General features: G+C 43.0%; 1 protein-coding gene across 3 annotated transcripts in view; it reads left to right on the plus strand.

Moving 5' to 3' along the window:
* The first annotated feature begins 3,763 nt into the window (after window positions 1-3,763).
* LOC137642513 (acylamino-acid-releasing enzyme-like) overlaps window positions 3,764-26,052 on the plus strand; it is a 137,265-nt gene continuing 114,976 nt past the window's right edge. For 2 of the 3 annotated variants that reach the window (XM_068375143.1, XM_068375144.1), the window contains exons 1-3: window positions 3,764-3,938; window positions 11,418-11,516; window positions 22,241-22,357. In XM_068375143.1, coding sequence (XP_068231244.1) covers window positions 11,436-11,516; window positions 22,241-22,357 — 198 coding nt within the window. In that variant the 5' untranslated portion in view covers window positions 3,764-3,938; window positions 11,418-11,435. The remainder of the gene's footprint in view (window positions 3,939-11,417; window positions 11,517-22,240; window positions 22,358-26,052) is intronic. The other variant, XM_068375145.1, reaches the window with a different exon arrangement.

The raw sequence follows: 26,052 nt of genomic DNA on the forward strand, positions 1-26,052 counted from the left end.
AGTTCCTGAGGAAAACTGGCATAAAGTGGCGGTTTCAGACGCCCCGTGCACCTTGGAAAGGTGGGTTCTTCGAGCGTTTGATAGGAGTAACGAAACGGACCCTCCAGATAGCCCTCGGAAAGAAGTACCTGCCGGACGCCCACGTGCTAACCCTCGTGAAAGAAGCAGAAGCAGTGGTGAATAATCGACCGCTTATGTACAACAGTGACGAGCGCGAGGATGAAGTCCTCACCCCCTCCCATTTGATAAGAGGACACCAAGTCCACCTCATGGCCCCGATCTTACCGGACGACCATCTCAACGCAACCTTCACCTCTCGGAAGCTACGTGATCGTTACGTAAGATTGACAGATTCACTCAAAGCCTTTAGGGAACGCTGGAGAAGGGAATACTTGAGTGCCTTGAGGGCCCGGCACGACAGTCGGCCCGGGGAACCCTCCAAGCTGCACCCCGGAGACATCGTGCTAGTTAAGCAGGACAATAAGAAGAGAGCGACTTGGCCTCTGGGACGTGTCGTGGAGACTTATCCTGACGACGACGGCGTCGTACGATCGGCGAAAGTGTTGTTTGAGGGTGTCGAATCGCTGCGAGCTGTCAGCCACCTGGTTCCCCTAGAAATAGCCCCCTCTGAGGATGACCATGAAGGAGACGACGGCGATGACGGAGAAGAGGGTGCGTACAGTTCGACAGCCGGAATGCCAGGGATAGCGGAGACGTGTGGGAACGACCAGGGTATGGCAACAGCTACGACAACTCAACAACCAGCCACAGGAACGGACGACAACGACGAGGAAGGTGAGAACTATGCAGTTAGTGAAAGAAGTGAAAATGAAACAGAGCAGACGAACGCACAAGGACGTTCTGCACGCCCATTGAGAAGGGCTGCCGCGAAACAGCGAGAACTAATGGACTGTCTGCTGAAAAGTGACGATATATAAAAAGTAGCTGTAAACTGTAAGTGAAAAGGGGGCGTGTTCTATCTGGAAGGTAGGGAGGGTGGAGTTTGTGAGGTGTGCGTGAATCTGCGGAGGTTGGAAGTGCTTAGGGGTGGAGAACGGGGACGGGATGGTCTCTCGTGCGTACAGACCGAGCGTTGCACAGAACCAACCCCTCCCTCTTGTACTCCATTAAGTAACAGCCTGCATGTAGCAGCGCTATAGAAGTCTCGATTATTGTGAGTTGAGACAGACTGAATTTGAATTGTCATGTATGTATTTCTGCCATTTCTTGAATTGTCTTAGGCCCATTGCCTAATTGTCTTTGCACTTGAATTATTATGTTTGCATTTCTGCCATTTCTTGAATAGTCTTAGGCCCATTGCCTAATTGTCTTTGCACTTGAATTATTATGTTTGCATTTCTGCCATTTCTTGAATAGGCTTAGGCCCATTGCCTAATTGTCTTTGCACTTGAATTATTATGTTTGCATTTCTGCCATTTCTTGAATAGTCTTAGGCCCATTGCCTAATTGCTTGCCAATTGAATTCTGTAAAATGTGTACATTATCACTTATTTCTGCTGTTCCTTATGTGTATTACACGAGTGCTTTAGAATTGCTAGGCCCATTGCCTAATTTGATCTGTTATATGACTGTATATTATTGATTGTGTTTATTACCCCGGGGTAACATTGCTGTTGTATATTGTGCGTACTCTGTTCGAGTCGTTGCGGAGCGCTACGCAGCGAGCCTAACAGAGTCCCTGAGTAAGCTACTCCCCTCACCCCGAGTCTAGCTCCATCCAATTGACCGACGTTTCATCGCTCCTTATTTTGGGGCGTGGAGGATGTCGGGAATTTCGACCCGATCAATCGAAATTCCCGCCATTTGACTCCACCTACGACTACGTCAAATTGGAGGGAGAGGAGAAACTCGCGGGCGAATGAATGTAGTTCCAGACGTGAACGTTTAGAGCCAAAAAGGGAAACCACCTGGTAGGAAGGCGCTGAGACTAATAAAATCAATTGCTAGTAATTTAAGATTAGGAAAAATAAAGTCATTCTGTTGTAACATGATAAAAAAATCCAATCTAGAAATTTAGGTTCAGGACAAATTGCGCCAAAAAGGTGACGTCGGAGGTTGCAAGGATAGCTCGTCCTCTTTGATCCAACGTCCCCAACCAAAGTAAGTCCCCTCTAATTGTTATCTCTCCTCTCTACCTTGTGTACCAGGTTGGTTGTAGTAGAAGTTTGTGTGCAAGACGTTTAGTTTTTATATCGCAGTTTAGTGTAGAGATCCTTGTGATTGGGGATCTGAATCCTGAGTTAAATAAGAATAGGGATATTTGGTGTGTGATTCGTTGTGTATTGAATTCGAATTGGCACTATTTTCAGTTTGTTAATGAGTCCGGTGTGGACTTTGTGCTTGAAGAGCACATGCTACATTACCTAGGGTCAGTCTTTTTTCAGTAAGTCTTGTGAATGCTTAAGAATGTTGTTTGTCTTTATCAGAGTTTATTTTTGTAATAAAATTGTAAATTTTATCGCCGTATTTTAGTTAACTCCTGGAAAGTTTTGGGAATCTTGCCTCTTCAAGGCCTTGCGATCCGCCCAGTACATCGGGCAGATTTAATTAACTGGTGAAAATCATAACACAAAGTTTGTGAAAACACTTTACTGCATCCCAAACCGTATGTATGTTGAGGTTCATAGTAATGATTACTCTAGTCTAGTCTATAACAGCATTCAGTGTGATAGGTTCCTGCTTCCTAATTGCTCACTCCGCAAAATAAGTTTGCGGGTACTTTATCACTTTATGGATGGGTGCACAACCTCTAAGCTTACTCTTATTATTGTAATTAAGCTTATTTTACCTGTACCATAAATAAATTAATGATGGGATTCTCAATATTTTCTTTTATCTCATTCTATTTTGAAACTAGATAGGATAACTCTTTGCTGTCATCAGTTTTGACACAGTATTGTAGTCAGTTTGAACTTTTTAAATTCTTCTTTCAAAGGCATTGCCCTACTTGTAATGCAACCAGATCCCTGATAGGATTTTGCAACGCACCTACACTTATGTCTAGTTTCATTAACTGTCCTAATTTTGGGCCTGCAAATGAATGTTCAGTCGTATCTTCTTCATCTTTGCAAAGCTCACATAAATTACCGTGCATATTTCCCCCCGAAGTTTGCTTTTAAATTGAGCATATTTAATCTTATCTTTATTAAAAGGGTTGCCTTATCCAGATCTATTTCTCTGTTATAAGGCTGTGGATCATTTTCTTCCATAAATCTTATTTTTTCGTCACTTTTTTTTCAATTGTTTCTTCTATTTTTCCATGATTGTTTTCTTACATTGTTTTTTTTTTATTAATTTATTTCTTATTTGGCTTCAGCACTTTAGTAAAGTAAGTGTTCAGTTCTTTTCAACTGCCCCTCTAGATTTTCCGACTCTCGTTTTCTTATATGTACATTGTGTCTATTTTCTTTAAAAAATGAATCATTAGTTATTTTTTTAAACTATCAAAGAAAATCGTTCTACTTTATTTTTTACTTGCTTAGTTCATTATACAACTTAGGAGTTTTCGTTTATGATAGTGTTCATTGTTCATTCATTATCGCTGATTTCACCATGTTAAATCGCCTTCCTAGAATTACTTGTATTACATTATATTCCTTTTTTTAGATGTAACTAACGGTCGGTAATGATATATCGATAGACATCTATTTCTCCAAGGATGCTAAATCTTTAATTGATATTAATTCTATCTTTTTTAATCATCTTTACTCGAGATACTTGACACACCACGTAAGTTCTAAGAAACTCTATTCACTATCAATGCAAGTGCAGTGACAGTCCGATACGAAACTCCCTTCGTTGATCATTCTTATGATCCTCCTAAGTCCAAAGTCCACTTCAAACTTTCCTACAAGTTTCTGGCTGTGACTTACGTAAGCTGTGACTCAACTTGTAAATTGTCAGTAAAGAAATTGAAGGTAAATAACTTAATTTTTTCGTGAAGTAGGAGAAAAGAATATACACAATGTCACGTAGTAGTACATAGACATATCGGGCTATTTGTAGTTTGCTGGGAGAGTCATGAACTTTTTCATTACTTGTCAAATATATTTTCTCTGTGGAGGAACGTTGTTTATCTTTGTCTGAAATATGGTATTATGAAGTTAGTTTTATGATTTAAGTCTTACCTTGCCAAGACTGATGCCAGTTAGAAAGCAAACACATGATTGAGATAATGGTAAGCCAAGGATATGTCTGTCTACGGTTAGTCCCCTCCCCCCCCCTAGTAGTCAAGTAGGTAAGGATACGGCCCCTAGTTTAGGTTAGGTGGGTAACCTTAGGGGTAGTTTGTAGCGCTACGGCCAAGCGTCTTAATTTGCTTATTATCGCTCAGACTGTCATCTTGTATAGAATAAAAACGTTTGGAAATGGTCTACGGATCTTAAATATGTTGTGTAAGGGGGGGTCCAGGGGGGGCGCAGCCTCCTGGGTAAGGACACAGCTTTTAGCATAGGTTAGGTGGGTTTTTTAAGTTAGCTTCTCCCGTCGTACTCGTAGGTAAGGAAACTTGTGTAAGGGGGGTCTGGAGGGGCAAAGCCCCCCTGGGTAAGGATACGGCTTTTAGCATAGGTTAGGTGGGTTTTTTAAGTTAGCTTCTCCCGCCAAAATCGTTTTTAGAACGACGGCCACAGTTCAGAATATTCCCGATTTCTACGGGATCTGGCCGTCACCCTACAAAGGCTCCAACCTTAGGTTACGTGGTGTTCTTGGGTAATTTTTTTTCAGTTACAACCTTTGAAATTTTGCACCCAGTCTAACCCAACCAACTACAAAGGCTTCCTTTGCATTTTAACGAGAGACATTATAATAGCATGTAGCCTCTGGAAGCTTCTACACCAACTGGTTAACCTAACTATCCTATAGTGCAAGGTCTCCTAACATAGCACACACTGACATTATTTTTCTTGAGTTTTATTGATTACTCCCTAATTCCTGTTTCATTCTTTTAAGCATGTCACAGCTTTATTATTATTGGCATTATACATGATAATGGTATGTCACAGTCAAAAACTGGGAAAATTTTTATATTGAAACTATTTTTGATGTCTTTAAAAACCGGAAATATTGTGTATATACTGTATAGGTGTTTTAAAGGTAAAATTAGGCCTATATCTATGGAAGGGGAAACATTTCAAACAGAAAATATATGTTTTCCTGTAGTAAATATCGTGATTTAACAGAATTTTTCCTTCATTTCAAAGAAAAGGTTTGTTTTACTAATATATACTGTTTTCCAAGTATGTTTTCCCCACCCAAAACCCTGGGTTCCCACTGGGGTCCCCCATTATTGGCGGATGTACATAAATATGTATTTCATTGAATATTTATTTGCTATTAAAATAAGGGTCATTTTCAAAGGAAACTGGCATTTTTCTTTAAGAAAAAGTAATTTTCAATTGAAAAGTTTTCCCCGTCCGTAACTATAATAAAACTGGTTTATACGTTTTTTTGCAATAATTTCGTACAGAAATCCATAGGTTTTGAGTTATGGTGGGTTGACTACTGAGTGATATGAAACATGGTGAAAACACCGGAGCTTTTGTTCGCCAGTACTTTTGGACCCATAGAAAACGTGACTTTCCATCCCATTTTCTACGTAAACGTTAAGACGTGAATAACAATGTTCAACGTATTACTACCTCTTAACATAATGGAGCTAATGATTTATCGTTTTTTTTTCTACTGCATGCTCGCTTCGCTCACGATTAAACATTATCTCACTGCTCCTATGTTCTGGCAAGGGGGAACGCGTTTTGCTACGGACTTTATCCCCTTGGGCTAGTATTTTGATGTTAATTATCAATTATACAAAGTTGGAATATTATTACCTCGGTTATTATTACCCAGTGATTCTTGGTTATGGATTTAAACAAATGTTCTAGTAATGTTTTATTGAAATATGCTGATTAAAATTGTTTTTGGAAAATTTTGTTAATGTAAGATAAAACCAAAATGTGTAAATAATGCTCACCTAAATTTACTTTGTTTATTACTGTAGCCTTCTTTAATTTATTAGGGATTAACCTAATATACAGTTTGACCATTGATAGGCCTATTAATAATTGATCTCGAGACGGCTAAGTAATAAAGGACCATCAATTATCCCACTTAGTTAGCTTATACCTTGAACTAAAATTTTTAACTTTAATATATACTTTAATTTCTAGCAAAAAAGTAGGTACCATTCTCTTACTGCAACCTGTCCTAGGCAACTGAAATTGTCCGCATGTACATTTCTCTTGCCTGAAATGTACCTCGCTAACAACTCTACTGCATTGTCTAAATGGATGAAAATTTACAGGATCATGTCACTATGAGGTTATCTCTTGAACAATGGGTGTGGCTTATAAAGCCTAAGTTGGTCGGGAAGGCTGCCACTGTTGTTGGTAGTCTGGTAGGCGAATCGAGCTATATGGCAATCAAAAAAGCTGTTTTAGATGCATATGCTGTAACTAGTGAAGGTTATCGTCAAAAGTTTCGTAATTATGTTAAGCCCCTGATTCACTTAGGAAGTAAAACCAAACGAGAAATGCGAGACATGATATGTGCTACACGTGAAAATGAAAGTGGTAACAGATTTTTATCGACTGCGTTACATAGGAAGTGTTGTAACGACACTTTAGAAACGCGAAACAAGTGTGGCCGCATGTTAACCAAAAGTTAACCTGTTCACTTAGATTGTTGTATTTCAGGCTGTGTGTTACAATGGCTGAGTATACTTTGAAATAGAGTACATTGTGTTTAACTGCTTGTTGTATGTTTTTATTTGTTTAATTAAGTATAGAATTTAATTTTATTTGAAAAAACAATGAATACATCTTGTTCAACCTGCTGTTGTGAATTTTGTTTCTTCAAGTAATAAAATATCATTATGGCTTAAAATAAAACATACATTGTGTTCAACCTGCTGTTGTAAGTGTTATTTTGTTGTTAGTGATTGTTTTGTGTGTTTTATTTTTTTTATTGCTGTTGCTAGTAAGTTTTAAAATGAATTTCAACCTCACTTGAGAGTTAATATTAATTTTTCTTCTGCTCGGTTTTCCCCAATTACAACCCCCAGAATGCAAATGTGGAAGCACCAGGGATTTCAGTTCCTTATAAGTTTTGAATGACATTTCTAGATAATGTAATTAATCAAACATTTTTTTCATCCTAAAATTTCACCAATTGAGAAGAAGGTTCTTTGAAATTCTCCTCTTTTGTTCTTCAATAGAAAATACTCACAGCACTAACAGCTGCATTTTTACTTTTTCCTTTGCTATCTTTATAAAGCCAGTGCAACCAGTGCACCTTCATCCGAGGAATCCATCTTGTCAACTGACAAATGTGAGCACACACCTACACCCATGTGATGGGGTGATGTGTGGCGGGAGGTGTTTCGCATTTTGGCGATAATGTTTCTCGTTACTTCCTATGTGACTCTGGCCTAACATCCAAATTATATTTGAGCATTGCTCCAACTAATTCTTTTTCTTTATCTTAGCCATGAAATCATGCTTCCCATTGAGATACTACCGCTAGAGAGTTATTGGATTCTTTGACTGGCCAGTCAGTACTACATTGGATCCCTCTCTCTGGTTATGGCTTATTTTTTCTTTGCCTACACATACACCGAATAGTCGGGCCTATTTTTTCACACTCTTTTGTCCTCATACACCTGACAACATTAAGGTTACCAAACAGTACTTCTTCACTCAAGGGGTTAACTACTGCAAGGTAATTGTTCAGTGGCAACTTTCCTCTTGATAAGGGTAGAAGAGACTCTTTAGCTATGGTAAGCAGCTCTTCTAGGAGGACACTCTAAGATTAAACTATTGTTCTCTAGTCCTGGGTAGTGCCATAGCCTTTGTATCATGTTTTTTCACTGTCTTGGGTTAGAGTTCTCTTGCTTGAGGATACACTCAGGAATGCTCTTTCTATCATGTTTCTCTTCCTCTTGTTTTTTGAAGCTTTTTTAGATTATATATGTTAGATCTAATTTGATGTTGGTAATTATCTTAAAATGTTTTATTTTGATTGTTATTACTTCTTTTGCAGTTTGTCTATTTCCATGTTTCTTTTCTGCACTGGGCTATTTTTCCCTGTTGGAGCCCTTGGGCTTATAGCATCATGCTTTTCCAACTAGGGTTGTAGCTTAGCTAGTAATAATAATAATAATAATCTTAGGTCATATTTGTCGTACGCTTCTCAATTTTCAGGGGTCGTAGTTATTATGAAAACAGAATCCCTGCATAAACCGGTCTTTTCTTATGTATTATATACGCATACAAGAAACTGTAGTGTTGAAGTGGCCTTTGTAGTTCAATTTTTTTTATACTGTAAATGTAGTCATCCGTATTCGTAAGCTGTTTGTTCTAAGAGCCTTGCTTCATTAAGATCAATCTTGTTAGTTGTTCAAAAAGGCAAATATAACTTCCAGGTAGAAACATAGAGTTCAGTATTAGATAGGATGTTTAGCCTTTTGAGTATTATTTAAAAAGATTTGCAATGTTGGCAATTGATAATTTGGTTTGTATACTAGGAAATATTTGTGGTATACTGTAATTTCTTTGGGATTTTCTGTGGCTACTCTTTGTAATTGGGTTTGTTCCTTCCTGTAATACAAACCAATAACCTTTAATAGGAGTTTGACTTCAGTGGTTTTACATTCAGTAGGTAGAATTGGTGTAAAAAGAGCAACATCATCTGCATATGCAACAAGGCTGTTTTCTGGAACCTGTGGTTAAACTTTTTACAAGGTAAACATCGTTGATCACCAGGTGGTATCGAAGCACTGCCTACCTGACAGGTAGATCAACCTCACTTTGACTTTGGCCGCCCACGTGTACTGACTTGCAGTCTGGCATCTACATCTTTGTTTTAATTTTCTGGTTTTTTTTTCAGTCATGTTCGAGGGATTTTGGGAGCAAGGATATGCGGTGTTTCCTTTTAACTGTATTTGTGTTACAGTTTCCTGATTATCTGCCAATATCTGACATTCGTGTTCCTGTTGCGTGGCATGTCTGTTGCTGTTTTATCTGTCAAGTGTGTGTGCCTGACATTTATAAATGTTACGAGATCTTAAGAAAGTTTGCCTGGGATTTTGGTGGCACTCCATTGGAAGAAGAGTACTCTTTGCTGTTGCGTTCTCTTCGTCTTCGGAAACACTATTTCGCAGAAGTTGCACTTCTAGTTCTTTTCTCTCCCCAGCAAGTCTTCAGTGAGTCTTTTTCTAAGAAGAATGTGTGTAAGAAGTTTTCAGTAGTCCTGAAGTCCAAACTAAAGTAAGTATGTTCGTGTAACTTCTGTCTTTTCCCCCCATGGGAGAAGCGGTGCGAGTCCCAGGAACCTCCCATTATTGTGCCAAGAGTTATCCCATAGCAGGAAGAAATATCGGCGGACATCCTTTGGAGGACCTGGTATTTGGTAAAGTTGTTTACACACTCTTTACTCATGCACAGTTGTGTGCAGGGAGTGAGTGAATTCCAAGATTTGTCCCATTTAGAGAAGAACATTGGTTCTAACAAATCTAGTACAGAATGAGAATACACATTGTCGGTAGGGAAGAGGGCTCTCTCTCTCTCTCTCTCTCTCTCTCTCTCTCTCTCTCTCTCTCTCTCTCTCTCTCTCTCTCTCTCTCTCTCTCTCTCACATTGAGAAGTGGTACATACCAAAGTTTTTAGTACGAGCTGTTACTCCTGCTGTGACTCTCCTCTTTGCCTGTTGCAGAGTTCCAGAGACGTCACCAAAGTAAAGAACAACTGGTCATTTGGAGTCTCTCGAGACAATTATCTATTCCCCTGCATGGTTTCAAGGGGTGAGTAATGCTGCATCGAGCTCCAACCTACGGGAAGGAGCTCAGTGTCAGGTTCCAGCGCTCACGCTCACGGTACCAAGGATCAGTATCATAAGATTCCGATCCTTAGTTTTAATAGTAAGGAATCTGGTCCCTCTCATACCTCAGGATACTCCTGAGAAAATTTAGTGGCTGATCACCCAGTAAAGCTGTATGGACGAAGTGATGGTACTTCCGATTCCTGGGAATTGCCAATTTAACAGAAGTATGAGCTTTCTCCTAGTAAGAAGTGATCGCCATGTGCATGGTCTCCATAAGCACGATTACCATGTGCACACTTTCCGTGAGAATGGTCAACATGTGCACAATCATCATGTGCATGCTCTCCAGAAGCATGATCACTATGTGCATGTTCTCCTTAAGCACGATCACTACGTGTGCATGCTCCTTAAGCATGATCACCATGCGCATGCTCTCCATGAACACGATCACTATGAGTGATCACCCTGATCTAGCGGTAAAAGTGCTCAATAGAGTAAGATTGACGGCAGAGGTGGTAGTGATGTATGGACTAGGAACGTATTTTCCTGGGAGAATGATCATAATACATTCTCGCCTTGGACGTGAGGCAAAAGGTTAAATTTTGGCAACCTTCCATTTCTTGAGTACTATATACATTTCAGTATGTGGCGCACATGCTCTTCCATTCTCTTTGAGTCACAGGACGACAGTTGCCCTATGATCAGCAATCACAATCGTGGGTTATGAGATGTTTCATCTTTGCGGGAACGCTCAGATTGTGTTCTCTCCCAGCAAGATGAGTCTCCTTTCGGTTATTCTATGCAATGATTATTTCCCAGAGGATCGGGCGCTTGCTACTATTGCCAACAGCTGGTGTAGTGAAACCATCTCCCTCACAGAACAAGTAGCATTTTGTCTTAGATTATACTTACGATGTAAGTCTAGAGGGAAATGTAAGAATGACTGGCAGTCCTTCCTTTCTCTTGAGATACAGTGTCATACTGTTATGTTGCTGAACCAGACATTAGATGCAGATAAGCTCTGCACCAGAGCAACTTCTCTTTGCAATTTTGAATAGTACTGTAATGGAGTATTTCCCCATCCTCCGACCAAAACGGATGATGAACCTGTTACAACACATTTATCTTATAATGCCTATACACTGGAGAGCATATCCTATAGGATATAGATTCTTCATCAACTAACCATTTATGGTAATGGCCTACCCTAATTCCTGTTGCATCCCTATCCACAGAAAGTTAGGGAGTTGACAGGAGTCATGACTTTTGCTTCTCCTTAAGACGAAAGTTCATTGATATTTCCCAGGTCAGTGTACCAACTCAGTTTTGGTCTTAAGTACTTCCTCCTTCCGTAGGATAAGTCAAAGTTCAAAGTGAGGTTGCTCTACCTGTCAGGTGGGCATTGCTTCCCTGCCACCAGGTAACCAACGATGTTTACCTTGTTAAAAGTTTAACAGTATGTTCCAGCTTTACTGAAGTCATAGGCTACTCTTGTTAAAGGTCTCAAGTTTGTATAGTTAGGAAAAATACAATTTTACTCAAAATTTGTGATATTATAATTTGTGTTCTTAAAATTTCAGAAATTTGTGGAAAACTAAATGTTTAGAGTTTTGTTTAGGGTTTGCTTTATTAGGCATGCCATTCCTCGTCTCAGTCAGCAAAGATATTTGCAGACAAAGGTGAGAAAACATTAGTTTAGTTTTCAATTTTGAAGAAAATGTAATGAGTAAATATCAGGCAACCTATTTGCAAAGTCAATTGGGCTATACATAAAGGAAATGAATCAGGAACAGATACTGTATATTTAAAGTTAATAACCTTTCACGTTAGTCATTTCATTTGAATTAGGTTGTTTAAGTAATGTTTCATAAGAAAGTACTATAATGTATGACATTCAAACACCATATTGAAATTAGTGTCAGTTAAGCAGATTTAATTATGGTTGCACATTTTCTTCAAATTCCTGTACTGTGCATGCACACAATATCTAATGTGTCAGTACTACATCTCTTATGTAATAACAGTCCTGTATTTCATAAAGGTGTACTACTGTAGCTGTGCAATGCTTTATAATAGAAGCTAAGTGCTGTTTGATCCTACACTTTGGCTGCAAGCAATACAGCATGCTATTGCTTCCTCTCAGTTTTAGGCTGCTTAATTTTTTGCTTTTCTTTTTAGAATAAATAAATGAATATTCAGACATGTTGTTGTGTTTGAGTAAACCTGGATAAATTACTTTAAATGCAAAGTATATAATGAAATAGAGCTGTTTCTGTTAAAGCTGCAAATATGTGGTAGATTTATCTGAAAACCTGCCATTAATCTCATCTTCATCCTTGAAGATAAATTTACGAGAAGGCATCCTCTTCCAAAAGAGGCCTGTCTTGTCCATGTTAAAAACTTGCTCAGGGAGGTAGCTGCCATTACAGGTGAGCCTAGGAAACTCATCCTCCATGTAACGACGAGCAGCATTGGTGATAAGATATGATGAAGGGAGACGAGTTAGCCCACACCTGGGATAACTCGCCGTCATCGGATAACTCATTGTCATCTGATAAGTCGTCTGCCATGCAAGTATGTAACAGCCACTCTTAAGTTACATATCTACAGTAGTCTCAACCAAACCGCAGGTCCTAGGCCTAAGGTTTAAAATTGAGTGGCTAGGAGACTGACGATCACAATAACAAACACAATGGATTTTTAATAAAGTAGGTGTTTGCTGCCCGGCATGGGTGGGAGCAGCATCAGGAGCCCGTCGGAAAGGGTGCTAATTTTCAAAATTATAACTTCATAAAGTTTACGAACATTTTTTGACTTGCTGTAGTTTGTGTACGTAAATCTGAGTGTTTGTAAGTCAGATGTTCGTACCTTGAGGAGTATGCTGTATATATCGATTGGTGACTGAATGATAACACCCTCACCAAGGGAACTCAACTCAACTCCTCAGCACCAGAAATGCAATTGTTCACAGACACATCCAAGGAGGAATGTGGTGCACACTGGAGGAACCAGACGGCCTTTTGAATGTGGTCCATGGAAGAAAACTGTTCCAACAGTTTGATAGGGCACTAGGTATCATTGATGAATGTCAACACTACTATTGTGTTTTATTTAAAAAAAAAACAAGAGTACACTTTTTCATAGACCATTTGTGAGTGGGGAAAACAGATGAACACCTGGGTAGCCAAAAACAATAGAAAAGCTGTGAACACAGTTCATTCCAAAAAAGAGGAATGTTCTAGCAGACACGCTCAGTCGGCAGAGTCACGGTGTTGGGTTGGGGTGGTCTGTATGTCGTTGCACGGCAGAAAGGCTTCTTGCTCTTTGGGGATCACCATTGATTGACCTGTTTGTCACTTGGTTGAACAAGAAACTTCCAGTATTCTGTTTTTGTTTTGGACCTTTTGGCAGTGTTTGAGGATACCTTCCAATACCCATGGGACAACCTGGACGCATATTTTCTGCTCTTGTCTCTGATTCACGGAATACTCACCCGACTGTTAACGACATCGATCCTCAGGATTACTCTGATGGCTCCCGGATTACCACATACCATACAGTGTACAGGTCTGTTGAAATTCGTCTTTAAGGTACTGTACTGAGAAAACCACCCATCATCTGTGATTGATACTATGGAAGGGATACTTCTATCAGAGCGTCTTTATTATTATTATTACTTGCTAAGCTATAACCCTAGTTGCAAAAGCAGGATGCTATAAGTCCAGGGGCTCCAACAGGGAAAATAGCCCAGTAAGGAAAGGAAACAAGGGAAAATGAAATATCTTAAGAACAGTAAGAACATTAAAATAAATATTACCCAAATAAACTATAAAAACTTTACCAAACCAAGAGGAAGAGAAATAAGATAGAATAGTGTGCCTGAGTGTACCCTCAAGCAAGAGAACTCTATCCCAATACAGTGGAAGACCATGGTACAGAGGCTATGGCACCACCCAAGACTAGAGAACAATGGTTTGATTTTGGAGTGTCCTTCTCCTAGAAGAGCTGCTTACCATAGCTAAAGAGTCTCATCTACCCTTACCAAGAGGAAAGTAGCCACTGAACAAATACAGTGCAGTAGTGAACCCCTTGGGTAAAGAAGAATTGTCTGATAATCACAGTGTTGTCAGTTGTATGAGGACAGAGGAGAATCTGTAAAGAATTGACCAGACTATTCAGTGTATGTGTATACAAAATGAAAATGAACCGTAACCAGAAAGAAGGATGCAATGTAGTACTGTCTGGCCAGTCAAAGGACCCCATAACTCTCTAGCGGTAGTATCTCAACCGGTGGCTGCTGCCCTGTCCAACCTACTACGTACAAGGGATTATGGATTTCCTTGCCTGTCCTCAAGAAAAGCTCCTCTTAGTCTCCAGAGTGAATTGTTATTGCTTAGCCTTTAGCCGGGTTTTAGATTGAGGACCTTAGACTTCTCCTCTGTGGGAATTAGGCTGATAAGGAGCTTCAAACAGTCTTACTCTCCCCAGGAACTCAATCCCCGAATTGGGAGGTCTCTCAAGCAGGCCCCATAAGACCTTAAGACTGGTGTTAGATAGGGTTAGGACCCTCATGACTGTCGTCTTACTAGCCTTACCCTGGGCTTAGCGAGTATGCTAGTTTCTTGGCATTTATGTTACGAATCATTCAAAAAGACGGAAGGTCTCCTCCACCTTCTTTCTGGAGTAATTGACCTAGACTCAGACCCAGAACTTAATTGTTCTTGTCTCTAGATTTAAGTCTTTCTTCATCTCTTCTGTACAAGGAGCAACTAACAGGCCTTGGTATGACTTGCTTCCCTGTTCTATGAGGATGTGACGCTACCTAAAGAGAACTTGGAGCTTTAAACCAAAACGTATCTGTTTTTCAAATAGGTAATTTTGTTTAGGTTGTGAATTAGAAATTGATGTATTTTATGGTTTGGTATATTTATTATGATGATGGGAAGTTTTAATAACTTCTTTATAATCTTTAGTTGAAACTGAAATCTTCTTTCACACCATTATCTCTACATTAAGGGGCAGTTTGTCTGATGCATCCTCTTCAATGCTTTCTATCAAAGGCATCCTCTTCCACCAAACTTCATCTCTCCATATCACCCTTCACCTTATATATCTATCTAATTCTCTGCCTCCCTCTCGATCTCCTCCACCTAACAGGTTCCTCTCAAGCTCTCCTCACTCCCTCCTCCCCATCCATCCTTAACACGTGCCCACCCATCTCAGCTGTGGCACACTTGTCACCTCTGTAATCTTTACTATTTCTGCCATTCTTCGTTTTTCAATATTAAACTTACCCGATAATCATGTAGCTGTCAACTCCGTTGCCCGACAGAATTCTATGGAGGGATACGCCAGCTATCACAATACTAGAAGGGGGTGTATTTACCAGCGCCACCTGTGGCCAGGTACTCAAGTACTTCTTGTTGACACCTCCTCAATTATTCCTCTGTCGTGCTTCCGGCAAGACGTTCTGGGATACGCTTATGTTCTTGGAGTATTTTCACGACTTTGGTGAAGTATTTCTCTTTGATTTCGGCTGTCGCTTTACTGGAAAACTTCTATATTAGCTTAGTTAGCTTTTGGAATTAATTTGATTAATTTTGATTATTTTTGGTGACGAGAGAGTATGAACTCTCGTTCACCTTTCTATGGCCGACCCTTCCCTTAGACGGAAGTGTTGGTGTCTAAGAGAGTATAGACTCTCTTTCTTAATTTTGCTTAACAAAGTTATAGATTTATTTTATATCTCTCCGCCTCTTATAGGCCTCTTCGATTAACTTCCTTTTATTATAAACTCATTAAAATTAATTTTTATTTTTGTTTATATTCGACCTTCCTAATAATAGGCGGTCTTTTACCGAAGTTAATAAACTTTGAGCCCGTCATTTCGGTTTTACCTGTTAACATATTATGCTATTTCCGCCACAGAGTTTGAAAGATTTTCTTTGACAGTCTCGTACTGTTTTCAAAGCTGAACTAACGTTTTGTTTTGTCTCTGCGGTTGTTGACGTTCAGAACGTTCAACTTGCACTCTATCGTTACGATAGAGAAAGAATGTTCACGGTTTCACGTTGCAGTAAGAGTAACCGTGTCTAGCGTTTTGTTCATTCTTTCTTAACTTAATGGTTTTGATCCTAATAAAGGAACTTTTCAGTTTTTTCCTTTAACAATAATATGTTTTAACGATATATATGATTGGGCTCTTCTCTCAGGTTCTAAGTCAAGAGAGAGAGAGAGAGAGAGAGAGAGATAGAGACGGAGGGAGAAAGAGGATAAACGTTTCATTCAAGCCTGCCAGGCGTACGAGTAACGTCATTATCGATTTTTGCTCTTCTCCCTAGTCTCTTTAGGGGAAGAAACTAAACGTTTCTAGAGTGATCTAGTGTTTAGTCTCTTTCCAACCACTGATTTATCTTTCATTAGATTTTTCTGTTACATTGTAATTCTGTTTTCGCAATTACTAACTTTGAGAAAGGATAGAATTGCGTATTTCAGGTACAAACCACTTAAGTTTCGAGTTCAGTGAAATAAGTGCAAACAGAAATCAAAGTGATAAGTGATTAGTGCGTGAGGGTACTTTTGTGCGCGCCAGTCGTCCTCCCAGTCCGGGACCTCTTGCAAGCTCCCAAGCCCAGGGGAGAAGCAATGTCGAAGGGCATAAGGGTTCAGCAGGCCTTGATCGGCGCACAGAAGTATTCTCGGTGGTTGTGGGCGTGTCTTACCGAGACCGTCACTCCCACCCGCAGACGATTGAGCCCTTATTTTGCTCGTCTGCAGAAGAGATTAGGGGAGAAAATAAAGGCAGAGTAACGCTGGTCTCAGGTCTCAAGACTTCTTAAACGTTAAGTCCAGACCTATGCCAGACGTACGAAGTTAAAGTTCACAACCCGAATGCAGTCGTTGGGTTAGCTCTGACTCTCCTAAGTCATCAGTTGATTACACTCCGACTTAGAGGAGTAAGGTTCTGCCACAACAGATCTCTGCTGTTAAGGCTTTACCTCAGCAGAACTTAGTGTCTACCGACCCCAAGTTAACTCTACTGCAGTCCATACAGTCACAACTTTCGGTCTTGATGCGTGAGTGTCGGGCTGAGAGTGTTGCACCGCCTGCACTCCCTCCACCTGTTCTCGCTGCACCTGTGCTCGCCCAGCCTGCACCTGCTCCGCCTGGTCGCAGCACCATCTGCCAGGCGTACGATGTTGTGAACTCTACTACAGTCCATGCAAGCACAGTTTTCGGACTTGATGAGTGAGTGTCGGGCTGAGAGTGTTGCTCCACCGCCTCCGCCTACACTCCCTCCTCCTACACTCGCTCCGCCTGATCACAGTACCATCTGCCAGGCGTATGATGTTGTGGACTCTACTACAGTCCATGCAAGCACAGCTTTCGGACTTGATGCGTGAGTGTCGTGCTGAGAGTGTTGCACCTCCTGCACCTGTGGTGCACCAACCTCCTGCACCCGTTCAGCCTGTGCTGCACCCGCCTGCACCGGTGGTGCACCAACCTCCTGCACCCGTTCAGCCTGTGCTGCACCCGCCTGCACCGGTGGTGCACCAACCGCCTGCACCCGTTCAGCCTATGCTGCACCCGCCTGCACCGGTGGTGCACCAACCTCCTGCACCCGTTCAGCCTGTGCTGCACCCGCCTGCACTCGCTGCACCCAGTCGCAGCTCCATCTGCCAGGCGTACGATGTTGAACCACTTTCGGAGTTTGCTGTTCACAGTGTTGTTCAGCCTCAGCCTTCTTTAAGGCAACCCTTGCTTTGGGATCAGGAGAGTTACACTCTTCCTCCTCCTCCCCTTGCTGCTCCTCCAGTGGTGCAACTCTCGGTTGGGGTACAACAACCTCTCCCCTCCGTGAGTCTGTCTGCTCAACCAGCGCTGCACCGAGTTCAACCCTCATCTAGGCAAGCTCATCTACACCATGCACTTGCGCCTCAGGAGCCTCAGCTTGCTAGAACTTTACCTTGTTCTGCGCAGCCTCAACCTTCTCATGCTCCACTCATCTCTCAAGAACAGGAACGGACTACTCCGCCTCCGTCCTCCGCTCAGCTGGTACAATCCTTGGGTGCAACTCTTGCTAGGAGTCAACCTCCTTCACCCTTGCACCTGCCTTCTGCTCCGTCTGTTGTTCAGCCTATGCAGTCTGAACCTCAGGTTTTCCCTCAAGTTGAGGAAACCTCTGTTGTTGTTCCAGCTCGTTCTGACTCTGCTGTTCAGCATACCATGGTTTAAACCCCATGCAAGCATGCATTAAGCTCTCTAGCACTGGTCATGGAATTTCTGAGAAATGTTAAACGCCATGCACACGCTCTGCTTTCCTTTCAGCAGGCTCTGCTTACAGCAGGCTCTACTTCCTACATGCTCAGCATTCAGCATGCTCTGCATTCAGCATGCTCTGCATACAACATGCTCTGCATACAGCATGCTCTGCATTCAGCATGCTCTGCATACAGCATACTCTGCATACATCATGCTCTGCATACCTTACCGCATGCTTCTCAACACATCTTGGGTTGTTGCCAACTCACTAGACTGTCAAGCAGTTTCATAACGTTGCCTTCTAGTCTGCTGCTTTGCACCAGTGAACCCTCACTCAGAGAACTTAGCTTTTCTAGGATAAGGTCCCTGTAGATGAGAAAGTTCTTTTCTCCCTCCTTCTGATATTCCCTTGAGGACTCTGTCATTTGGAGGGAGCCTTTAGCTGCATAACCTCTTATGGACTTTTATTTAAGCATAACATGCTTACAGGGAAGGTAATGGTTACACTTCAGCCGCTAATCCCGTCTGTTACCACACCTGCTCCCATAGACCTTGAGCTGTGTTGCATGACATGCAGTCCAAGCTTAGTCCTTGTTAGAGGATTTTTTTTGTTTACGGAGTCAATGTGTCACGGGGAAGACGTTCAACAACCAACAGAAGGGACTTGTTGTGACGCAGTGGGCAACCTCAGCAACCCGTTAAGGAGTTGTCTGTACGACCCAGACAGTCTAGACAGATTCGGGTTGTCACTGTACTTCCTCGCTTGCCCATGATTGACAGTTTACAGACTGTGCAGCAGTATCATGATCTTGTGTCCGGCTCCGTCAGACGACTGGCTTTTAAGAGCTCCCTCAAGTCGTCGCTGTCTGGAGATTTTCAAATGGACTATGGATCTGACCAAGGAACTGGGCCTCCTGGTCAATTTTGAGGAGTCTCAGCTCGTTCCATCCCAGACCATTGTCTCCTTGGGTATGGATCTTCAGAGTCGAGCTTTTCGGACTTGTCCGTCGGCCCCAAGGATCTTCCAAGCCCTAGAATGCATCCAGAGCATGCTGAGAAGGAACCGATGCTTAGTCAGGCAGTGGATGAGTCTAACAGGGACACTTTCATCGCTGGCCCTGTTCATCGAGTTAGGGAGACTCCACCTCCGCCCCCTTCAGTATCATCTAGCTGCTCACTGGATAAAGGACATGACGCTAGAGACGGGCTCAGTTCCTGTTTCCGAAGAGATGAGGTCTACTCTAACGTGGTGGAAGAACAGCATTCTTCTCAAGGAAGGTCTACCATTGGCTGTTCAGTCCTCCACCACCGTCTCTTCTCGGACGCATCGGACACGGGCTGGGGTGCGACACTGGACGGACAGGAATGCTCGGGAACATGGAATCAGGAGCAAAGGACACTTCACATCTATTGCAAGGAGTTGTTGGCAGTTCATTTGGCCTTGATAAACTTCAAGTCCCTCCAGCTTAACAAGGTGGTGGAGGTGAACTCCGACTACACCACAGCCTTGGCTTACATCTCCAAGCAGGGAGGGACTCATTCGAGGAAGTTGTTCGAGATCGCAAGGGACCTCCTCATTTGGTCAAAAGATCGAAAGCTCACGCTGGTAACGAGGCTCATTCAGGGCGATATGAATGTCATGGCAGATCGCCTCAGCCGGAAGGGTCAGGTCTTCCCCACAGAGTGGACCCTTCACAAGAATGTTTGCAGCAGACTTTGGGCCCTGTGGGATCAGCCAACCATAGATCTATTCGCTACCTCGATGACCAAGAGGCTCCTCTTGTATTGTTCTCCGATTCCAGACCCAGCAGCAGTTCGCGTGGATGCCTTTCTGCTGGATTGGTCCCATCTCAACCTGTATGCATTCCCGCCGTTCAAGATTGTCAACAGGGTACTTCAGAAGTTCGCCTCTCACAAAGGGACACGGCTGACGTTGGTTGCTCCCCTCTGGCCCGCGAGAGAATGTTTCACTGAGGTACTGCAATGGCTGGTCGACGTTCCCAGGACTCTTCCTCCTGGAGTGGACCTTCTGCGTCAACCTCACGTAAAGAAGGTACTCCCAACCTCCACGCTCTTCGTCTGACTGCCTTCAGACTATCGAAAGACTCTCAAGAGCTAGAGGCTTTTCGAAGGAGGCAGCCAGAGCGATTGCCAGAGCAAGGACGACATCCACTCTCAGAGTCTATCAGTCTTTATGGGAAGTCTTCCGAAGCTGGTGCAAGGCCAATGCAGTTTTCCTCAACCAGTACCAATGTAACCCAGATTGCTGACTTCCTGTTACATCTAAGGAACGTAAGCTCCCTATCAGCTCCTACGATCAAGGGTTACAGAAGTTTGTTGGCAGCGGTTTTCCGCCACAGAGGCTTGGATCTTTCCTCCAACAAAGATCTACAGGACCTCCTTAGGTCTTTTGAGACCTCAAAGGAACGTCGGTTGTCCACTCCAGGCTGGAATCTAGACGTGGTCCTAAGGTTCCTAATGTCATCAGGATTTGAACCGCTCCAATCAGCCTCTTTTAAGGACCTCACATTAAAAAACTCTTTTCCTCGTGTGCTTAGCAACAGGTAAAAGAGTAAGTGAGATCCACGCCTTCAGCAGGAACATAGGTTTCACATCTGAAACGGCTACATGTTCCTTACAGCTCGGTTTTTTGGCTAAAAACGAGCTTCCTTCCCGTCCTTGGCCTAAGTCGTTCGAGATCCCAAGCCTGTCCAACATGGTGGGGAACGAACTGGAGAGAGTACTTTGCCCAGTTAGAGCTCTTAAGTACTATCTAAAGGTCAAAACCATTACGAGGACAATCAGAAGCCTTATGGTGTGCTATCAAGAAGCCTTCTCTACCAATGTCTAAGAACTCAGTTTCTTACTACATCAGGCTTCTGATTAGAGAAGCAAATTCTCATCTGAAGGAAGAAGACCTTGCTTTGCTGAAGGTAAGGACACATGAAGTGAGAGCTGTGGCTACTTCAGTGGCCTTCAAACAGGACCGTTCTCTGCAGAGTGTTATGGATGCAACCTATTGGAGAAACAAGTCAGTGTTCGCATCATTCTATCTCAAAGATGTCCAGTCTCTTTACGAGTACTGCTACACCCTGGGTCTATTCGTAGCAACGAATGCAGTAGTAGGCGAGGGCTCAGCCACTACATTCCCATAATCCCATAACTTTTTAACCTTTCTCTTGAATACTTTTTATGGGTTGTACGGTCGGCTAAGAAGCCTTCCACATCCTTGTTGATTTGGCGGGTGGTCAATTCTTTCTTGAGAAGCGCCAAGGTTAAAGGTTGTGATGAGGTCCTTTAGTATGGGTTGCAGCCCTGTATACTTTAGCACCTTTGAGTTGATTCAGCCTCCCAAGAGGAACGCTGCGCTCAGTAAGGAAGACGATCTTATTAAAGGCAGAGTAACGGTTCAAGTCGACTTCCTTACCAGGTACTTATTATTTCATTGTTATTGTGGATAACTGATTATATGAAATATGGGATACTTAGCTATCCTTTAATCTTGTACACTGGTTTTCACCCACCCCCCTGGGTGTGAATCAGCTACATGATTATCGGGTAAGTTTAATATTGAAAAATGTTATTTTTATTAATAAAATAAATTTTTGAATATACTTACCCGATAATCATGATTTAATCGACCCTCCCTTCCTCCCCATAGAGAACCAGTGGACCGAGGAATAATTGAGGAGGTGTCAACAAGAAGTACTTGAGTACCTGGCCACAGGTGGCGCTGGTAAATACACCCCCTTCTAGTATTGTGATAGCTGGCGTATCCCTCCATAGAATTCTGTCGGGCAACGGAGTTGACAGCTACATGATTATCGGGTAAGTATATTCAAAAATTTATTTTATTAATAAAAATAACATATTTCATAATTTTCCAATCTTTCAAGCAGTGATATTCCCATAATCCACCTCATCATCCTCATCTCTGTTCTCTCAAGCTTTGCTTCCTCTTTTTGCCTTAGAGCTCAATAAATCCACATAGGAATGCATAGTACTCTGTTATGGATAAATGAAGGTATATCTGCTAATTAACCAATAATAAGAAACAAAAGGAATATTTTAATGTCTAATGAAATTTAGTTACAACATGCTTGGAACAAATCGAATAAGCTTTTCCATCGTTTTTTTCTAGATGGTTGATGCAGTCGTTGAGGCATATAAAAGTGTTGCTAAGATTAGTGACCTCAAGGGAGCTCAGATTTTGAGTGTATCTCCAAATGAAAGTCACGGTCATGATGTCGCAGTTCAGGTTTGTTAGCTAACATTTTCTTTCACATTTTTTTTATCAAGCATTGACAGTTTTGTGTGATTTTTAAACTCCTACATTTGCTTGTCTTTAATCTGTCCTTACGTGTGCTACTTTTACTGTAGTTCTACTGTATATGTCTTCTATGTAAATAGGGGTTACTAGAAGTAAAATTGTACCAAAATATCATATTTTCTATAATGAACTTTGAGAGATTTACCATGAATATAAATATCATCTACTTCTGTGTCAGTCATATGCATCCAGCACTGATAGGTAATGAGTACTGTAATTACTTAATCTTTCCAGTCTTAAGATTTTTTATAATAAAATTGTTTTGTAATCTTTCTTCGTGGACATTCTTACTTACTCAATTCTAAATAGATGGTATAATACAGTACCTTTAATAAGTTAGCTTTTTCAATATTAAACTTACCCGATAATCATGTAGCTGTCAACTCCGTTGCCCGACAGAAATCTAAGGAGGGATACGCCAGCTATCACAATACTAGAAGGGGGTGTACTAACCAGCGCCACCTGTGGCCAGGTACTCAAGTACTTCTTGTTGACACCTCCTCAATTATTCCTCTGTCGTGCCTCCGGCTAGACGTTCTGGGATACGCTTATGGTCTTCGAGTTTATTCTCGCTTATTTGGTGATGTATTCTCTTTGATTTACGGCTGTCGCATTACTAGAAACCTTCTGATATTAGCTAGATAGCTTTTATTTAATTCAGTTTAACGGTTAACGAATTTTTGCTTGTTTTTTGGATCTCCCTTTGACTTCTCTTGAAAACAAAATGTCTGACATTTCGCAAGCCCCCTCCCATAGACGTTGTAGGTCTTGCAATAGACGTATTCCGAAGGCCTCGGTAGATCCTCACACCGCTTGTTCTGACTGTAGGGACAGACCCTGTCAGTTAGAAAATCGATGTGAGGAATGCGCCGGACTTTCGGAATTGGATTTTGTCCGACTTTTAAAGTATTCTTCTAAGTTAGAGAGAATTAGAGCTAGGAGGAGTTCTTCTCACTCTTCTTTATTTTCCTCATCTCATGATCCCCTTCCTGATCCTACCCCTGTAGTGGCTACCCCCGATCCTACTGTGTGCCCTCCGCCTGATATGTCAGTGGTTTTACGCGCTATTCAGGCTTTAGGCGATAAGGTAGAGTCAGTGGTAAGTGACCATAAGTCTCTGATGGCCGAAGTGAAAGAGTTGAAGGCCAAGAGTGCAGTGGGTGAAGTTAGTGCCAGTGCTGTGACGAGTGCTAGTGTCGGTGCAGTGCCTTGTACTAGTGTTAGTGCCAGTGTGGTGCGTGGGGATTTTTCTGTGCGAGCCAGTCGTTCTCCCAGTCCGGGACCTCTTGCAAGCTCCCAAGCCCAGGGGAGAAGCAATGTCGAAGGGCATAAGGGTTCGGCAGGCCTTGTTAGGCGCACAGAATTATCCTCAGTGGTTGCGGGCGTGTCTTCCACAGACCGTCACTCCCACTTGCAGACGATTGAGCCCGTCTTCCGCTCGTCCGCTGATCTTCTCTCGGGGAAGAAACGTTGGTCTCAGGTCTCTAGACCGCTTAAACGCAGAGTCCAGCCCTCGAGTGCTCAGCCAGGTTGCAGTCGTTGGCTCAGCTCTGACTCGCCTCAGTCATCTAGCGACTGTACTCCGCCCAAGAGGAGTAAGGTACAACAGAGCTGCACCGGTGGTGCAACCACTGTTATGGCTTTACCTCAGTCTGCTACTGTCTCTGCTGATCCCAAGTGGTCTATGCTTCAGTCCATGCAAGCTCAGCTTTCGGACCTGATGCGTGAGTGTCGTGCTGAGAGTGTTGCACCTCCTGCACCTGTGGTGCACCAACCTCCTGCACCCGTTCAGCCTGTGCTGCACCCGCCTGCACCGGTGGTGCACCAACCTCCTGCACCCGTTCAGCCTGTGCTGCACCCGCCTGCACCGGTGGTGCACCAACCTCCTGCTCCCGTTCAGCCTATGCTGCACCCGCCTGCACCGGTGGTGCACCAACCTCCTGCACCCGTTCAGCCTGTGCTGCACCCGCCTGCACTCGCTGCACCCAGTCGCAGCTCCATCTGCCAGGCGTACGATGTTGAACCACTTTCTGTGTTCACTGTTCCCAGTGTTGTTCAGCATCAGCCTTCTTTAAGGCAACCTTCGGTTTGGGATCAGGAGGATTACTCCACTCTTCCTCCTCCTCCCCTGGCTGCTCCACCGGCGGTGCAACTCTCGGTGGAGGTACAACAACCTCTTCCACCTGTGAGTCAGTCTCCTCAGCTGCTGCACCGAGCTCTACCCATGCACCCTGATCCTGCTCCTCAGACATCTCTGCTTGCGGGAACTTTACCTTGTTCTGCACAGCCTCGGTCTCTTCACGCTCCACTCATTCCACAGGAACAGGAACAGGAACTTGCTGCACCTCCTCCTTCCACCTCTGTTGTTGTTCCTGCTCGTTCTGACTCTGCGGTTCAGCATTCGTATCCGATCCCGTCGCCTCATTCTGGGGTTGAGGTTTCGGATGATGAGGAGGCACACCTTGATCCCTCTTCGGACGTGGACGAATCCAAGCTCTCTCCACAGTCTCTTGATTTTCGCAAGGTCTTGGCTCTTCTCAGGGAGGTTTATCCAGACCATTTTGTCTCAGCTATTCCCCGCTCTCCACCATCTGAGTTTTCGCTGGGAGTGCAACAAGCTCAGTCTTCCTATACCAAGCTTGTCCTAGCTAGATCCTCCAAGAGGGCTTTTAGGATCTTAGGGGAGTGGCTGCAGTCTAAGCAACTTCTTGGCAAGACTTCCTTCATGTTCCCTCCAACGAAGCTCACTTCGAAAGCGAGCGTTTGGTATGCCACAGGGGAAGCACCAGGCTTGGGAGTACCTGCCTCTGCCCAGGCTGACTTCTCAAGTCTGGTAGACTCGCCTCGAAGATCTGCTATGAGACGCTCAAAAGTGTGTTGGACCTTCTCAGACCTGGATCACTTGCTTAAAGGGGTGTTTAGAGCTTTTGAAATGTTTAATTTTCTCGACTGGTGCCTGGGGGCCCTCAGCAAGAAAACCTCTCATACGGACAAAGATTCTGCCATGCTGTTAATGTCCTGTATGGATAAGGCCATCAGAGATGGATCGGGCGAGCTAGCGTCCTTGTTTGTATCAGGGGTGTTGAAGAAAAGAGAACAGCTGTGTTCTTTCCTTTCCGCCAGCATTACCCCTTGCCAACGGTCACAACTTCTGTTCGCTCCTCTTTCGAAGTTTATTTTTCCCGAAGAGCTCATTAAAGATTTGTCTGCTGCCTTGATACAGAAGGACACGCACGATCTTGTAGCTTCTTCGGCTCGTAAGTCTAAGGCTTCCACCTCAGTCCCTAAGACTTACCGCTCCCCAGTGGCTGATACCCCTGCGACTAGATTCATACCGCCCTTTCGTGGTAGAGCCCCCAGCCGAGGAAGCTCCCGTCCAGACTCTTACAGAGGCAAGTCCAGGAAAGGATCCAAGCCATCCAAAGGAAAACACTGACTCTCCGCTTCTCCAGACGACAGTAGGAGCCAGACTCAAGACCTTCTGGCGAGCTTGGGAGATGAGAGGTGCAGACGCACAGTCTGTCAGTTGGCTGAGGTTCGGTTACAGGATTCCATTCTACCTTCAACCACCTCTGACCACTTCGCCCATCAACCTCTCTCCCAACTACAAAGAGGAGGACAAG

This window comes from Palaemon carinicauda, chromosome 6, assembly GCF_036898095.1.
Source record: "Palaemon carinicauda isolate YSFRI2023 chromosome 6, ASM3689809v2, whole genome shotgun sequence".
Lineage (NCBI taxonomy): Eukaryota > Metazoa > Arthropoda > Malacostraca > Decapoda > Palaemonidae > Palaemon > Palaemon carinicauda.